This window comes from Symphalangus syndactylus, chromosome 7 (genome assembly GCF_028878055.3).
Source record: "Symphalangus syndactylus isolate Jambi chromosome 7, NHGRI_mSymSyn1-v2.1_pri, whole genome shotgun sequence".
Lineage (NCBI taxonomy): Eukaryota > Metazoa > Chordata > Mammalia > Primates > Hylobatidae > Symphalangus > Symphalangus syndactylus.
Window position 1 is genome coordinate 69,752,679 of NC_072429.2, and position 18,723 is coordinate 69,771,401.

General features: G+C 40.0%; 1 protein-coding gene across 4 annotated transcripts in view; it reads left to right on the top strand.

Annotated features, from left to right (window-relative positions):
• Nucleotides 1–18,723, top strand: part of PRKDC (protein kinase, DNA-activated, catalytic subunit) — a 186,913-nt gene that overhangs the window by 81,448 nt on the left and 86,742 nt on the right. For all 4 annotated transcript variants that reach the window (XM_055286467.2, XM_055286469.2, XM_055286468.2 and 1 more), the window contains exons 40-45: nt 863–990; nt 14,245–14,452; nt 15,447–15,625; nt 16,476–16,644; nt 16,890–16,955; nt 18,070–18,142. In XM_055286467.2, coding sequence (XP_055142442.1) covers nt 863–990; nt 14,245–14,452; nt 15,447–15,625; nt 16,476–16,644; nt 16,890–16,955; nt 18,070–18,142 — 823 coding nt within the window. The remainder of the gene's footprint in view (nt 1–862; nt 991–14,244; nt 14,453–15,446; nt 15,626–16,475; nt 16,645–16,889; nt 16,956–18,069; nt 18,143–18,723) is intronic.

The window sequence follows — 18,723 nt, forward strand, 5'->3', positions numbered from 1 at the left end:
TAAATATGTAGAAGCAAAATTTAAATAAAACATACTTGTTCTATTCTGAAGATAAAATTAAGGGTATCTCCTAGAAAGTAGAACAGAAACTGAGATGGAGAAGGGGAGAGTCAAGATGAGAACATCGGGGGAGTGGCCTGGGATATCCCCTCTGTAGCGAGGACGGTGAGGAAAAGATGCACATTACCGGAATCAAAGTAAGGGCAAGAGCCCCTGGCATGGTGAAGGAGGGGGGCCTGTTGAAAGCACGTCTCCATGTACTCTCAGAACCTGAGATAGAGAGAAGAGTAACATCTGCAAAACCTAAAAAGAATAGGGGCCGGGTACAGTGGCTCACGCCTGTAATCCCAGCACTTTGGGAGGCCGAGGAGGGCAGATCACCAGATCAGGAGATCAAGACCATCCTGCCTAACACGGTGAAACCCCGTCTCTGCTAAAAATACTAACAATTAGCCAGGCGTGGTGGCGGGCGCCTGTAGTCTCAGCTACTCGGGAGGCTGAGGCAGGATAATGGCGTGAAACCCGGGAGGCGGAGCTTGCAGTGAGCCGAGATCGTGCCACTGCACTCCAGCCTGGGTGACAGAGCGAGACTCCATCTCAAAAAAATAAAATAAAATAAAAAAAGCCTAAAAAGAATCTAGGTTCAGTATATAGTGAACATTGATATATACTAGCCACTCACAGTATCTGTAAAAATGACAGAAATACTGGTATTTGTTAAGTCTGTGAAATTCTGGTGTATTTTTCTGTATGTTATATATTTTTATTATATAAGAAACTTTTTATATTTTTAGTATATAATTTAACTATTGAAGCAAAAGTAAAAAACAGAATTTTGACGATGTTGATGTATTTTTTCTAGTTTCTAGATGCACTGGAATTATCTCAAAGCCCTATGTTGTTGGAATTGATGACAGAAGTTCTTTGTCGGGAACAGCAGCATGTCATGGAAGAATTATTTCAATCCAGTTTCAAGAGGATTGCCAGAAGGTAAGTCATTCTGGCCTGGGATGTCAGACCATACGCATTTCAGTTTTGTGGGAAATTATCTTCTCTGTTCCAAAAAAAAGCTGAGTGGCAATTACATTCTTGCTACTGAACTTTATTTTAGTTTTTTGTATTTAAAACAAAACTTTCATTATTGTATTTTTCAAACATATACAAAGCTAGAGGAAGAGTATAAATAAGGCCCCAGACTGAACAAAGTTCAGCATTTTCCAAGCTTCATCTTGGCCTTTTATCATTTTTCTTTTTTGCTGCTGCTATTGTAATTCAAAGCAAATCTCTGACACCATGTCGTTTCACCTCTTAAATCCTTCTGTATATATCTCTTAAAGCAGTTTTCTTGAATAGCCATAGTACCATCATCAACTGAACGAAATTAACAGTAATTCCATAGTCAGATTTCCTCAGTAGTCTCAAACATGCTGACAGTGTTGGCTTATTTGAAATTTGATCCAAACAAGGTTTATACATGGCATTTCACTGTTGTGTCTCTTCAGTCTGCATTTAAAACAGTCTCCTCCTTTATTATTTATTTTGTTTTTGGAGATACTTGGACACTTGTCCTGTATAGTGTCTTATATTCTGGATTTATCTGATTCTTTTGCTTTCATTTAACTTCTTCCTCTAGCCCTTGGGTTTTCTGTAAATGGAAAGTTATGTCTAAAAGCACAGTTAGATTCAGGTTGAAATTTTGGCAAGACTAATAGTTGATACTTTATACTTCTTATTCATGGCATTAGGAGGTGCATAATTTCTGGTGGTCCTGCTTTTAGTGATGCTGGGATTGACTAGCCATGTGCATGATTGTATTTTCCTCATGGTTTAGCTCCATTTATGATGATTGCCCTGAATCACTTATTTCATTAAGAGTTGCAAATGGCCATTTTTCTGATTCTTTTATTCCTTCTAAATTTAGTGCCTGGAATTACAGTGTAATGAAGGTCTCATCACTGGGATTGTTTGGTTACCAAAAATACAATTTAGTATTTTAGCAAGAATACAGTGGGAAAGATAGGACATATTTGATTACTGATTTTTTTTTTTTTTGAGACAGAGTCTGGCTCTGTAACCCAGGCTGGAGTGCGGTGGCATGATCTTGGCTCACTGCAGCCTCTGTCTTCCGGGTTCAAATGATTCTCCTGCGTCAGCCTCCCGAGTAGCTGGGATTACAGGCACGCGCCAACACACTGGCTAATTTTTGTATTTTTAATAGAGATGGGGTCTCACCATGTTGGCCAGCCTGGTCCCAAACTCCTGACCTCAAATGATCTGCTTGCCTCGGCCTCCCAAAGTGCTGGGATTACAGATGTGAGCCATCCCGCCTGGCCCTGATTATTGATTTTTGAAGTAAGGGTTTGATGCCATGGCTACTTCTCATAGTAAACTTCAAATGAATTTTTAAAATTGGCATTTGTCTATATTGAATTCGTAAATATCCATGTAAATTTGTCTTGAGTTGTATTTTACAGATCATAAACTTCACCCACTGTAAGTATATATTTCCATGATTTTTAGGAACTTTATTGAGTATGCAACCAGCACCATACAACATTTTTATTCCCCAGTAAGACCTCACAGGACCATTTACAGCTGACTGCCATTGCTGATCCTAGCTCCACACAAACACTAATCTATTTTCTGTGTTTATAAATCTGCCTTCTCTGGACATTTTATGTAAGTGGAATCATACGATATGTGATCTCTTATTCCTGGCTTCTTTGTTCAGCATAATATTTTTGATGTTCATCCATGACATAGTTCATTCCTTTCTACTGATATTTTAAAAAATATCATAATTAACCAACTATAAAACAGAATTCTGCACAGCAGCAGAACACATTCTTTTTGAGCATACCTGGAGCATTCTTTAGGACAGACTACATACTAGATCATAAAAACAAATCTTCATAAATTTTAAAAGATTGAAATCATACAAAGTATGTTCTCTGTCCAAAGCGAAGTTAAATTAGAATTCAACAACACAAGGAAATTTTGAGAATTTGAAAATATTTGTAAATAATCAACTAATTAATAACATATTTCTAAATAGCCCTTGGGTCAAATAAGAAATTACAAAGGAAGTCAGATAGCATTTTGATCTGAATAAAATAAGAATAAAGCTTATCCAAATGTGATGCAACTAAATAGGTGCTCAGAGGGAAATTTATATCTTTTAATTTCTATGTTTGAAAATAGGAAAGATTTAAATTAGTAATCTGAACTTTCTACCTTAAAATCTAGAAAAAGAAAAAAACTAAATCAAAGGTAATACAAAGGAAGGGAATAGGAAACAGAAAAATGGCGGAGAAAAATCAGTATTTGTTTTCACAAAGCTAAAGGAGTTGACAAACCATTAGCTAGACTAGCCAAAAATAAAGGAAGAACCACAGTTTGTCAAAACTAAGAATGAAAAGAGGTGGATGTTACCACTGACCTCTCAGAAACTGTAAGAAGATTATAAGTGAATATTACAAAAAATATTGGGCCAGCAAATTCAGCAACTTAAGCAAAATGGGCAAATTCATAGAAAGTCATAAATTACCAAAACTGACTGAAGAAGAAATAAAATGTACGAATACACCCCCAACAAGTAATTAAATTGAATTAATAATTAAAAATCTTTCTGTGAAGGAAATCCCAGACCTACGTAGCTTTTTTGTTTTGTTTTTTTGGATGCAAGGTCACACTCTGTTATCCAGGCTGGAGTGCAGTGGTCAAGACTCACTGCAGCCTTGACCTCCTGGGCTCAGGCAGTCCTCCCACTTCAGCCTCGTGAGTAGCTGGGACTACAGGCATGTACCACCACACCCAGCTAGTTTTGTATTTTTTGTATACACACAGGGTTTTGCCATATTGCCCAGGCTGGTCTTGAACTCCTGGGCTCAAGTGATCTGCCTGCCTCGGCCTTCCAAAGTGCTGGGATTACAGTCATGAGCCACTGCGCCTGGCTTCCAGATAGCTACTAGTGAGTTTTGTCAAAAGAGTCTCACTTTGTCTCCCAGGCTGTAGTGCAGTGGCTCACAGCAGTCTCTGCCTCCCGAGTTCAAATGATTCTTGTGCCTCAGCCTGCTGAGTAGCTGAGACTACAGGCACACACCACCACACTTGGATAATTCTTTGTATTTTTAGTAGACACAGGGTTTCGCCATGTTGCCCAGGCTGGTCTCAAAGTCCTGAGCTCAGGCAATTCTCCCGCCTCGGCCTCCCAAAGTGTTAGGATTACAGGCGTGAGCCACAGTGCTCAGCCCAGATATATAATATATTTTTGTTTTTGTTGGACATAGGTGCATATATTTTATGGGGGTACATGAGATATTTTGATACAGGTGTATAATGTGTAATAATCAGGTCAGGATGACTGAAGTATTCATCACCTCATTTATCCCTTCTTTGCATTAGAAATAATCCAGTTATACTCTTAATTATTTAAAAATGTAAAATATTGGCTGGGCGCAGTGGCTCATGCCCGTAATCCCAGCACTTTGGGAGGCCGAGGCGGGCAGATCATAAGGTCAGGAGATCGAGACCATCCTGGCTAACAAAGTGAAACCCCGTCTCTACTAAAAATACAAAAAAAAAAAATTAGCCGGGCGTGGTGGTGGGCGCCTGTAGTCCCAGCTACCGGGGAGGCTGAGGCAGGAGAATGGCATGAACCTGGGAGGCAGGTGACTGAGTGAGACTCTGTCTCAAAAAAAACAAAAAAAGAAAAAATGTAAAATACCATTGACTGTAATCACCCTATTCTGCCATCAAATACTAGATCTTATTTATTCTATCTAACCATGTTTTTGTACCCGTTAACTATCCCCACTTCCCCCTCCCTCTTAACCTTTCCAGCCTCTGGTAACCATCTTTCTATTCTCTATCTCCATGAGTTCAATTGTTTTAATGATTTTTAGATCCCACAAGTAAGTGAGAATGTGCAAAGATTGTCTTTCTGTGCCTTACTTATTTCACATAACATACTAATTTCACATTGTTCCAAATGACAGTATCTCATTCCTTTTTGATGGCTGAATAGTACTCCACTGTGTATATTTTCTTTATCCATTTGTCTGTTGATGGACATATACGTTGCTTCCAAGTTTTGGCTGTTGTGAGTAGTGCTGCAGTAAACATGGGAGTGCAAATACCTCTTCAATATACTGATTTCCTTTCTTCACCCAGGCTGGAGTACAGTGGCACGATCTCGGCTCACTGCAACCTCTGCCTCCCAGGTGCAAGTAATTCTTCTGTCTCAGCTTCCCTCCCGAGTAGCTGGGGTTACAGATGAGTGCCACCTTGCCCGGCTCATTTTTTTTTTTGTATTTTTAGTAGAGATGGGTTTTCACCATGTTGGCCAGGCTTATCTTGAACTGCAGACCTCAGGTGATCCACCCGTTTTGGCCTCCCAAAGTGCTGGGATTACAGGCTTGAGCCAACTCGCTTGGCCTATTTTTTTTTTTTTTTTTTTTTTGAGATGGAGTCTTGCCGTGTCACCCAAGCTGTGTGTATACCCAACAGTGAGATTGCTGCATCATATGGAAGTTCTATTTTTAATTTTTTCAGCAACCTCCATGCTGTTCTCCATACTGGCTGTACAATTTATATCCTTTGTCCACATTATTTCAGTTTTTTGGAATGTATTAAGACTTGTTTTGTGGCCTAACATATGCTCTATCCTTGAGAATGATCCGTGTGCCTATGAGGGTCATGTGTTTTCTGCAGCCATTGAGTCAAATGTTCTGTAAACATCTATAAGTTTCATTTAGTCTGTAGTGCTGATTGAGTATGATGTTTCTTTGTTGACTGATTTTCTGTTTGGAAGATCTGTCCAGTCCTGAAGGTGGGGTGTTGAAGTCTTCAGCTGTTGTTGCATTGTGGTCTGTCTCACCCTTTAGCCCTAATATTTGATTTATATATCTGAGTGCTGCAGTGACCGGTGCATATATATTTGCAGTTGTTATATCCTCTTGCTGAATTGACCCCTTAATCATTATATAATGCCTTCAAAAATCCCTTTTTATACTTTCTGTCTTGAAATCTATTTTGTCTGATGTAAGTACAGCTACTCCTGCTCTGTTTTGGTTTCCATTGACATGAAATATCTTTTTTCATCCCTTTATTTTCAATCTATGTGGGTCTTTATAGGTGAAGTGTGTTTCTTGCAGGCAACAGATCTTTTTTTTTTTTTTTTTTTTTTACTTTTTTAAATCAATTTAGCCACTTTATTTTTATTGGACAGTTTAGTCCATTTACATTCAATGTTGTTGTTGATAAGTGTGGACTTCTACCATTTGTTATTTGTTTTCTGGTCATTTTGTGGTCTTTCCTCCTTATTACTTCTCTTCCTGTCTTCCTTTTAGTGAAGGTGATTTTCTCGGGTCATATGTTTTAATTTCCTGCTTTTTATTTTTGTGTGTTTGTTGTATGTTATTTTTGATTAGAGGTTACCATGAGGCTTGCAAATGATATCTTATAACTCATTATTTTTTTTTTTTTTTTGAGACGGAGTCTCGCTCTGTCGCCCAGGCTGGAGTGCAGTGGCACAATCTCGGCTCACTGCAAGCTCCGCCTCCCGGGTTCACGCCATTCTCCTGCCTCAGCCTCTCCGAGTAGCTGGGACTACAGGCGCCCGCCACCATGCCCGGCTAATTTTTTGTATTTTTAGTAGAGATGGGGTTTCACCGTGGTCTCGATCTCCTGACCTCGTGATCCGCCTGCCTCGGCCTCCCAAAGTGCTGGGATTACAAGCGTGAGCCACCACGCCCGGCCTATAACTCATTATTTTAAACTGCTGACAGCTGAACACTGATTGGATAAACAAACACATGAGCAAGACAAAAAACTAATAAAAATTATACATTTTAATCTCATCTTCCACTTTTTAAATGTTTTGCTGTTTCAAGTTATACCTTATTACATTGTCTATGTCTGGAAAAGTTATTATTTTTGATGAATTTATCTTTTTAGTCTTTCTACTCAAAATATAAGTAGTTTACATAACACAATTACAGTGTTACAATATTCTGTGGTTTTCTTTGTACTTATTAGTGAGTTTTATACCTTCAGGTGATTTCTTATTGCTCATTGATGTCCTTTTCTTTCATATTAAAGAACTCCTGGCCAGGCGTGGTGGCTCATGCCTGTAATCCCAGCACTTTGGGAGGCCGAGGCTGGTGGATCTCCTGAGGTCAGGAGTTTGAGACCAACCTGGTCAACATGATGAAACCCTGTCTCTACTAAAAATAAGCCAGGCGTGGTGGCGGGTGCCTGTAATCTCAGCTACTCAGAAGGCTGAGGCAGGAGAATCGCTTGAACCCTGGAGGTGGAGGTTGCAGTGAGCTGAGATTGTGCCACTGCACTCCAGCCTGGGCAAGAAGAGCAAAACTCCGTCTCAAAAAACAAAAACAAATAAAAAAACTCCTTTTATCATTTCTTGTAGCATTTCTCTTGTGGTACTGATAAAATCCTTTAGCTTATGTTTTCTGGGAAAGTCTTCATGCTTGAAGGATGTTTTTATTGGATATACGTTCTAGGAAAAAAAGGTTTTTTTTCCTTCAGCATCTTCAATATGTCATACCACTCTGTCTTCGCCTGTAAAGTTTCCACCCAGAAGTCTGCTGCCCGATGTGTTGGCACTCCTTTGTGTGTTACTCGTTTCTTTCCCCTTGCTTCTCTTGGGGTCCTTTCTTTATTCTTGACTTCTGAGTGATTGCTTGTTAAATGCCTTGAGATAGTTTTATTTGGGTTAAATCTGCTTGGTGCTCTATAACCTTCTTATACTTGAGTATTGCTATCTTTCTCAATAGGTTTGGAAAGTTCTCTGTTATTATCCCTTTGAAAACACTTTCTACCCCTGTCTCCCACTACCTTTTCTTTAAGACCAGTAAGTCTTTGATTTGCCCTCTTGAGGCTCTTTTCTAGATCTTGTAGGTATGCTTCATTGTTTTTTATTCTGTTTCTTTTGTCCCCTCTGTGTATTTTCAAATAGCCTGCCTTCATGTTCATTAATTCTTTCTTCTGCTTGATCAGTTCTGCTTTTAAGAGACACTCCAGTGCATTCTTCAGTATGTCATCTGCATTTTTCAGATTCATAATTTCTGTTTGATTCTTTTTAATTTTTTCAATCTCTTTGTTTAATTTATCTGATAGGATTCTGGATTCCTTATCTGTATTACCTTGAATTTTGTTGGCCTTCCTCAAAACAGCTATTTTGAATTCTGTCTGAAAGGTCACATATCTCTGTCTCTCTTGGATTGGTGTTGGTGCCTTATTTAGTTCATTTGGTGAAGTCATGTTTTCTTGGCTGGTTTTGATGGTTGTGGATGTTCATTGATATCAGGGCATTAAAGATTTTAGGTATTTATTGTAGTCTTTTGGGCTTGTTTATATACATCCTTCTTGGGAAGACTTTCCAGGTATTTGAAGGTACTTGGGGGTATGATCTAAGTCTTTAGTCACTGAAGCCATATCTGCTTTAGGGGCCACCCTAAGTCCTAATCTGCTGTAGGAGGCACCCCAAACCCAGTAACACTGTGGTTCTTACAGACTTCTAGAGGTACCACCTTGGTGGTCTTGGTACAATCTTGGAAAATTCCCTGGATTACCAGGCAGAGATTCTTGTTTCCTTTACTTACTTTTCTCAAACAAATGGAGTCTCTCTGTGCTGAGTTACCTGTAGCTGGGGGAACGGTAATATGAGCACCTCTGTAGCCATCACCATTGGGATCGCATGGGGTCAGACCTGAAGCACAGCACAGCACAGCACTGGGTCTCACTGAAGGCCTTCAGTGACCACTGCCTGGCTACTGCCTGTGTTCATTCAAGGCCCAGTGGCTGTACAGTCAGCAGGAGGCAAATCTAGCCAGTCTTGTGTCCTTTCCTTCAAGACAATGATTTCTCCCTGGCTTCAGGTAGGTCAAGAGATGCCATCTATGAGCCAGGCCTGGAGTTGGGAACTATAGGAATTTACCTGCTCTATTCCACTGTAGTTGAGCTGGCACCCAAGCTGTAAAACAAAGTCCTTTTCATTCTTCCCTCTCCTAAAATAGAAAAGTCTCTGCCTGTGGTCACCATTGCCCCAGGCCTGCAGTGAGGACTGCCTGGCTACTGCTGATTTTCACTCAAGGCTCAAGGGCTCTGTAGTCAGCTTGTGGTGAATGCTGCCAGTCCTGAGTTTCTCCCTTCAGGGTAGTGGGCTCCCCTCTGGCCCAGGGCAGGTCCAGAAATCCTAAGGGACCTCAGAAGCCTGCTTGGGATGTTGCCCCTCTGTGGCCAAGCTGGTGCCCGTGTTGCAAGGCATGAAACATAATGCAAGGCTCCTTTACTCTTCCTTCTCCATCTCTCAAACAGAAGGAGTTTCTCCCTGTGGCCACCACAACAGGGAATGTGCTGGGTCACACTTGAAGCCAGCGTGGCCCTGGGTCTTAACCAAGGCCCACAGCAAGTACTACCTGGTTAGCACTGATAATTCATCACCCAAAGGCTCTTTAGTCAGTAGGTGATGACTCCCATCAGACTGAGCCCTTCCCTTCAAGGCAGCGGGTTCCCTTCTGGCCCAGAGTGTGTCTAAAAATGTCATCTGGGAGCCAGGACCTGAAGTGAGGGACTCAGGATTCTCCCTGGTACCCTGTTCTACTGTGGCTGAGCTGGTATCCCAGTTGCAAGACAAAGTCCTCTTTACTCTCCCCCTCCTCTCCTCAAGCAGAAGAAAGGAATCACTTTTATTCCTGCAAGCTGTACTACTTGTGTTTGGGGAGGCATGGCCAAGCACTCCCATAGTGGCCACAGCTAGTATCTCAGGTCATGTGCCCCCCAAGTCCACTTGTTTTGAGCCCAGCCCAGCACCAGGACTTGCCCAAGAATTGCAGCTGTTGTCATCTTAGTTGCCTTTCAAGTTTATTTGGGACCCCAAGGCACTTTAGCCCATGGTGGCAGGGCTTGCCAGAATGTAGTTTCTGACCACTGGGATGGACAGTTTGCCTCTGATTAGGGCTGGTCTAAATGTTCTCCCAGTGAGTGCTGGCTAAATTCTGCCCTGGGTTGGTTTCTGCTGTGACAGGACATCACTGAGTTCCAGTGCAAAGTGCCCTGTCACTGTGCTTTTCCTCACCCAAGTGCACAGCTTCTGTGTCCTGTGTGCGACTGCTGCTGGAAGATGAGGAAGGAGTGGTGTAGCTGATTGAAGACTATCTTTCTTAGTTTCTTCAGTGCCTCTTTCCTTAATACGAAGTTAAAACCAGGTACTATGATCACTCACCTGATTTTGGTTCTTATGAAAGTGCTTTTTTATACAGATAGTTGTTCATTTTGGCGTTCTGCAGGGGAGACAATCACTGGAGGCTTCTATTTAGCCTTCTTCGTCCACTCCTTACATTGAATTTTATCATTCATTCATTCATTCATTTATTATTTTTGAGATAGGGTCTTGCTCTATTGCCCATACTGGAGGGCAGTGGCATGATCATGGCTCACTGCAGCCTTGACTTCTGGGCTCAAGTGGTCTTCCTTCAGCTTGCCTAGTAGCTGGAACTACAGGCATGCTATCACACCCAGCCTTTTTTTGTTTTGTTTTTTGTTTTGTTTGTTTGTTTGTTTGTTTGTTTTTAAACGTAGAGAGGTTCTTCCTAAATTACCTGGCTGGTCTTGAACTCCTGAACTCAGATGATCCTTCTTCCTCAGCCTCCAAATTGCTGGGATTACAAATGTGAGCCACTGTACCCGGAATTAAAATATTTAAAAAGAAATTGTACCAGTAGTTCATAAACCCTTAAGGATATAGAGGAGGAAGGAATACTTCCCAACTCCTTTTGTGAGGCCAGTAACAAGACCAACATAAGAGAAAGACAGCACAAGAAAACTATAGACCAGTAAGTATCTTTCATGAATATAAACACAAAATTTTTTAAAGATACATTAACCTATTCAGCAACACCCACAAAACTTTATACGCCATAACCTATTGGTGTTTATTGTAAGAATGCAAGGTTGCTTTTCTATCTGGGAATCAGTTAGTCTTAGATACCGTATTAATAGAATAAAGGACACAAACTCATTATAATTTCAGTAGATGCAAGAAGACTTTTGACAAACTACAACATCCATTTATGATAAAACTGACTAAGGCTGTCTATGAAAAACCAATAGCCAACAAAATATGTAATAGTGAAGGACTGCATGCTTCCTCCTGAGATTGGGAACAAGGCCAGAGAGCCTGAAAAAATAAACAAAAATAAATAAAAGGCAACTAAATTTTTTATTATTAAAATTTTTTTCTTACTTTTTTCTGTTTTACAGGATTTTAATGTAACTTCTTATTTCTTTACACTGTGCATCTTGTTCTCTTCTTTCTAATGTTGTTCCCAATGGTAGTCTATAATTACTCAATGGCTTTACAATATGCACAAAATACTTTCAAAAATAACAATACCAGTATTATTACATAGAATAATGACAGCTAGATGAAGTTTAAATTTTTCATTTTAGCTATAATTTTCTTAGTACATGCCATCTAAGGATATACAGTCAAATTTTGTGTTCCAAAATCATTTGATGTAGTTTTTTCTTGATGGGTGGTTATTACACCAATTAGTAGTGCTTATTTAATTTTCAAATTTTAGAAATTTTGTTTTTTCTTTTGACTCAATTTTCATTTTGAACATGTACGATATTTACATGACTAAAATCAAAGCTATATAATGAGCTGCAATTCAGAGGATCTTCCTTCCATCTCGGGCCCTTCTCTTGTTCCTCTTTTGCCCCATCACCTTCCTATCTCTTCCACTTGTGTCTTGTACAGATCTCGCCCTATCAGCATATAGAAATCTTTCTCATTCTTTGTCTTAAAAAATTAGTGTTTAATTCTTCGTTGCAAAGAAGTATCATAGTATTTTAAAGTAGCCCCTTGCCAATGGACTTCTGGGTTCAATCTTTTGCTGTTAAACATAATGCCACAGGGAAGCCAGATGTGGTGGCTTACACCTGTAATCCCAGTGCTTTGGGAGGCTGAGGCAGGAGGATCACTTGAGCCCAGGAGTTTGAGACCAGCCTGAGCAACATAGCAGAACCCCATCGTTACAAAAAATATTTTTTAAAAATAATAATGATGCTGTTGTGAATAGCCTTCTGTTTATATCATCTTGTATTTGCCCGTGTATCTTTGGGGTAGAGTCCTAAATGCAGATGAAAGGGTAAGTACATTTGTAATTTTGCCACGTATCTCTGTATTGCTTCTTTTGGGGCTGTATTATTTGCATTCCTCCCTTATTTGTAATGTACTAGTGTATCTGTTTCACCATTGTCTTGCCACCATTGTGAAACATTTAGATTTTTTCCAATTTATAGGTGAGAAAGGGTTTCCCTTTGTTACCTTAATTTTTCTTTTATTATGAGTGAAGTCAGGCATATTTTTATATATTTAATTTGCATTTTTCAGTAAATCATCTGTGGGCCCATTTTTAACATTAGGTCTTTGCTCTTTTTGTTTTGCTTCTCCTTACTATCTTAGCTTTTTATGTAAGAGTCAGATGTTTTATGTGCATCTCTGCAGTGCTTGCTAGTGGAAAGCTCCTCAAGAGAAAATGAGCCTAGGATGGTGCCTGTGTTATTCCTTTCAGGCTGCTATAGCAGAATAGCACAGAGTGGGTGGCCTATAAAACAACAGAAATATATTTCTCATGGTTCTGGAGGCTGGGAAGTCCAAGAATGTGCTGCCAGTTGATGGAGTGTCTAATGACAGCCCGCTTGCCTGCCTTGTAGGCAGCACCTTCTCTCTGAGTCATCCATGGTAGAAGGGGCAAAGAACTCTCTGGAGCCTCTTTTTTTTTTTTTTTTTTTTTTTTGAGATGTAGTTTATTGTTGCCCAGGCAGGAGTACAATGGTGCGATCTCAGCTCACTGCAACCTTTGCCTCCCGGGTTCAAGCAATTCTTCTGCCTCTCAGCCTCTTGAGTAGCTGGGTTTACAGGCATTTGCCACCATGCCCAGCTAATTTTTGTATTTTTAGTAGAGACAGGGTTTCGCCATGTTGGCCAGGCTGGTCTCAAACTCCTGACCTCAGGTGATCCACGTGCTCCAACTCCTGACCTCAGGTGATCTACCCGCCTCGGCCTCCCGAAGTGCTGGGATTACAGGCGTGAGCCACTGTGCCCAGCCTCTGGGACCTCTTACATAAGGGCACTGATTACCTCCCAGCAGCCTTACCTCCTAATACAATCACACTGGGGATCAGGGTTTCCACATAGGAATTTGCGGAGTCTTAAACATTCAGTCCATTATAGTACCCAAATAAACTTTGCAAATCCTGTATGGCATCTAGTAGTGTCCTAGAGTCTTTTTATGACTGAGTTACCTTCTGAATCTAGTATTTTTGACCTGGTTATCTAACTTCATGGCATCAGAATTTTAATGGCCATTTAGTCTTAACCCTCTTATTTTTACAGATGAAGATACTAACTCTGCATTCTTAATTTATAGATTTATAGACAAAACTTTATAGATGATTATTCAAATACATTATTTTCAGGTGAGAAAATAAAGGACCAGATGACAGGTATATTTCTGTTTGGGAAATAGCAATGGTGGTTCACTGGTAGGGAGAAACTAGAATTTTAAAATCATAACTTCTGAATTTTTTTTTTTTGAGATGGAGTCTCGCTCTTTTGCCAGGCTGGAGTGCAGTGGTGCGATCTCGGCTCACTGCACCCTCCACCTCCCGTGTTCAAGCGATTCTCCTGCCTCAGCCTTCAGAGTAGCTGGGTCTAGAGGCGCACACCACCACGCCCAGCTAATTTTTGTATTCTTAGTAGACAGGGTTTCACCATATTGGCCAGGGTGGTCTCGATCTCCTGACCTCATGATCTGCCAGCCTCAGCCTCCCAAAGTGCTGGGATTACAGGCATGAGCCACCACGCCCAGCCAACTTCTGAGTTTTATATCCTAGAAATGTGTCTATTTTTAGTCTTGAGATTCTTCCAGAGCCTTCCAGATGTTCTTTAAGCAAGACCAGATTTGAAAGTAAATGAAACATTCTTCTTTTTAATGCCCACATTTGATTTGAAGATTTTGGGGAGTGGATAAAAGTAGTATGGTTCATGTGCAAATGCTTTTTGTATTTTGTGGATTTTGCATATATATAGTCCTTAAAGTTATTTTTGTAATTTGTAATCACTGGTGTTTACTTTGCCTGTTACGTAGTAGGCACTCATAAAGTTCCTCTTCAAAGCAGGGATGTTCATATAATTTTATCTTGTTTTCTTAGGGGTTCATGCGTCACACAAGTAGGCCTTCTGGAAAGCGTGTATGAAATGTTCAGGAAGGATGACCCCCGCCTAAGTTTCACACGCCAATCCTTTGTGGACCGCTCCCTCCTCACTCTGCTGTGGCACTGTAGCCTGGATGCTTTGAGAGAATTCTTCAGCACAATTGTGGTGGATGCCATTGATGTGTTGAAGTCCAGGTTTACAAAGGTATCATACGCCTTAAATCAGTGAAATAGTAATAAGAAGTAAGCAGCCTGCTTGACTGGTGTGCTTAGACACTGCTGTGTGCTCAGTCACATGGCCTCTGCTGTTCGAGGAGTGTGCCACATAACAGTCTGTGGCTACATGGGATCTGCCTTTATTTCCTGTGGCTTCTGTAACGACTTAATGCAAATTTGGATATTCTCTTACACTTCTGGAGGCCAGAAATCCAGAATCAGTTTCACTGGGCTAACATCACAGTGTTGTCAGGGCCACGCTCACTCTGGGAACTCAGGGAAGAGCTGTTCCCGGCCTCTTCCAGGTTCTGGGGGCTGCCAACATTGCTTGGCTTGTGCTGGTTTCACCCTGGTCTCTTCCTCTCTGGTCACATTTCCATTTCCTGTCTATCTAATCTCCCTACACATCCTTCTTACAAGGTTGCCTGTGATTTCATTTATGGCCTACCCACCTGTGCAGTCAAAAATAATCTCCTCATCACAAGGCCCTTAACTAAATTTTGTCTACAAAGTCCTTTTTTGCCACATGAGGAGGTAGGATTTAGGGATGAGGGCATCTTGTGGATACTTTTTGTGGGACGAGGGCAGGGTGTATCACTCAGCCTCTCTTGGAATCCTGTTGGGAAATACTATGAATACCCAGATGCCACATTGTTAATGCAAACTTCAAAATAGCTGAGAATTTTGGATTTTCATCTGTTGTTCCCATGTCTTCAGTAAGATTTTGTGCAAACATTTTCTACCCTTGGCTCACTATTTGGATGTCATGCATTATTTCCTGCTTCACCAGTGTAACATATCAATGCTTATATTTGTGTTCTAGACCTGGACAATTGCATGCTTTCTTATTGAAGTGATTTAGCATTTTTGACTGTTAAAATTCTGTCTGTCTAAAGGATATTAAGTATTAAATTTCATATATTCTATAAGATATATTTCATGTTTAATAAGACCAAAGATAATTATTTGTTACCTTTTTGAAGCTAAATGAATCAACCTTTGATACTCAAATCACCAAGAAGATGGGCTACTATAAGATTCTAGATGTGATGTATTCTCGTCTTCCCAAAGATGATGTTCACGCTAAGGAATCAAAAATTAATCAAGTTTTCCATGGCTCGTGTATTACAGAAGGAAATGAACTTACAAAGACACTGATTAAGTAAGATTTTACTTAATTTTGGATTCTATTTTATTTATCAATGCTTTGGGTACATATATTTTTATGTGTGTATATAGTGTGAATAAATATTTTATTTAGATACTGAGCTTTTATAGTTTTCTTCTTACAAACCACTTAGGTGAATTTTAGGGCGTTAATTTAGGGTGTATTAGATAACAGTTGTTTTATCTTGTACTAATATTTTACAAATAATAAAACTTTTTCCTTTTACTGTTCTTTTCCTGCTGTTTTTCCCCTTGAATAGCTTGATGTTTATTTTAGTGCTGTGATTTTCAGTAACAAAAGATTTAGAGTATTTTATTTTTTCTGAGATTTGAAATTAAAGGCATAGTAAATATTTTTTAACTGGCATTCTAAACAGTACGAAAGTAATCAAATGTATTTTCTCTAAAACTTGTCTTTTAATGGAGTTCTCCTCCTAGTAAATATTGAACACAGACTTTTGCCGTGTCTCATTTTGCATCTCCAAACAAATTCATTATTACCCTCCTCTTACTTGGTGCTATCTTACCTCATCAGTGAATGATGTCACCATTCAGTCATGACTAGACTGTTGTCTGTCCTCCTTGCTTCCCTCTCTTTACTTACTGCACTTGATGCCGTTGCATCACTGACCACTGTGTTGCAAGATCCTTGTATGTATGCTGCCCTTGCTGTGAGATGGGTGACATGCTCCTTTTCATATTTCCAGTGCCCAGTACTCTGCCTGGCACAAGCCTGACCCTCGAGAAGGGCTGAATGGCATTAGGTCCTGTTGTCCGGCATTGTTGGGTTTGAGCAGTGATTGCCATGTTGTGTGAATTGATTTGTCACATGGATCTCTCTGCAGATTGTGCTATGATGCATTTACAGAGAACATGGCAGGAGAGAATCAGCTGCTGGAGAGGAGAAGACTTTACCATTGTGCAGCATACAACTGCGCCATATCTGTCATCTGCTGTGTCTTCAATGAGTTAAAATTTTACCAAGGTTTTCTGTTTAGTGAAAAGCCAGAAAAGGTAGGCCTCTCCTAAGGTGTGCACTATTGTCATTGTAGGAGTTCAAAAGTTAGATTATATCAGTTAAACTTACAGATAATTTGCACCATCTTATATTAAAGATGTGGTTCGTTTAATTCTGCATAGGTATATTTAAAGCTGGAGTGCTTTTCCATGAGCTATTACATAGCATTAATTCTAAAGTAACATCGGTTATGAGGATCTTCACCATTCAGCTATTTTTACATGATTCTTTGTATTTACAGAACTTGCTTATTTTTGAAAATCTGATCGACCTGAAGCGCCGCTATAATTTTCCTGTAGAAGTTGAGGTGAGTGAAATTTTCAATGTTCTAAGTTAAAAAAAACTTACCAAGCGCTCACAAAGAAAACCATATTATGTCAAACACGTTAAGTTGCCAATATTCAAGCTGGCTTTCAACAAAAACTGGTGGTTTCATGTAGTTTCTACAAAATCTGGCAATTGTAGCTTCAGATACAATCTCAGGCAACTACAAAATTTGTCAGAACTTGATTTCATCTCTTGACATGTGAAGGAAAGACGGTGCCAGTAAAAGGAAGTGTTAGGACGTATCCCAGAAGTTGTTTTCTGAGTGAATTGCTCCAGTCAAAGAAGTTGAGATCCTTACTGTGGCTTTGCTTGGGCAACGTGGCAGGATCATGGAGAAGTCATGGGTTAACTGGAAGACATGCTCTGGCAGATAGGACAAGGTTTGTTTTAGCCAAGCTCAGATTGACATGCCAACCTCAGCAGTTGGGCAGTTGGTGAGAATGTGGTGGTTGCTGCCTTCACCACCCATTGGAAATGGGAAGGTGGGCAGAGAGCTGAGCTCATCCACTATGGCATGCACTTTCCCCACACAGCTGCTGATCTCCACCATGTCTTAGTGCTTCACCACTACATGTGAATGGTGATCCTGCCTTGTACTTCTGAACAAGACTAGGATTGTTTTCTAGGCATATGTTCAAAGAACTAAAAAACAACAAAATTAGCACCAGTTTATTAAGTGTGTAGACACATGCTGTATGTTGCTTCTATATTTTACAACAATTACAGGTACTATGATATATCATAACTAGATTTGAAGAAATTGAGGTTCAGAGATAAATAAAATTTATCAGCAATCCAGGCATAAGAGCTTGGTACACACTGTACGCAGTGAGCTGTACCAGAGCTGAGATGGAGGTTAAGTGCCTGGGCCGAGTTCTGTGGGAATCTGCAGGAAGGGCTTTCCTTAAGGGACACTCACTAGTCTCTTTTTGAGGTTATTTTTGAGTGCTTTTAAATATGTTTTGTTTTAAAATTTTTTGTTTTGTTTTGTTTAAAAATTTGTAATTTTTTTTTTGCCAGATTGCTATTAAAACAGAAAAAGTATGACTATTATTATAAAATGTTTTACATTGTTTATTTGTTCTGCCCAATAGCTTCCTATGGAAAGAAAGAAAAAGTACATTGAAATTAGGAAAGAAGCCAGAGAAGCAGCAAATGGGGATTCAGGTAGGATGTTTTCAAAATCACGAGAAAGGATTCAAATCGATGGGTTGTTTTGTTTGGTTCTAAGACAAATAGAGGAGTAAGGTATTTTTTATGTAAATAGAAAATACTTTAAGTACCCTAAAACATTGAAATTGAGTTTGAAAAAGTATTTTAAGTTGCAAATGGAATTATATTTTGAAAGAAATGTACTTAGCTAAACTTAGCTGCATAAAAAGGTCTCAGAGCGGCCAGATGGGGCTCAGATATGTTACACTTTTTTAAAAGTACAAAATTAGCTTAGTGTCTTATTGTTTGCATATGGATTGTATTTGTATGTTATTTAGATACATTCAGAAGTCTACATTAGAATACAAGTCCTTTCCAGCCACTCTGTGCCCAACCTCACTGTGGGTTCCCATCTCCAGCAGGACAGAGCTGCTCAAGGCCCCTGACCTGCCGACCCCCTCCCCTGCAGCCCTTCTTCCTGCTCACTCCAGCATATGGCCCTTGCCTGTGCCTTGTAGGTGCCAGGCCTGCTTTTGCCCCAGGTCGTTTGCACTTGCAGTTTTGTCTAATACCCACAACCCCAGGTGTCAGCATAC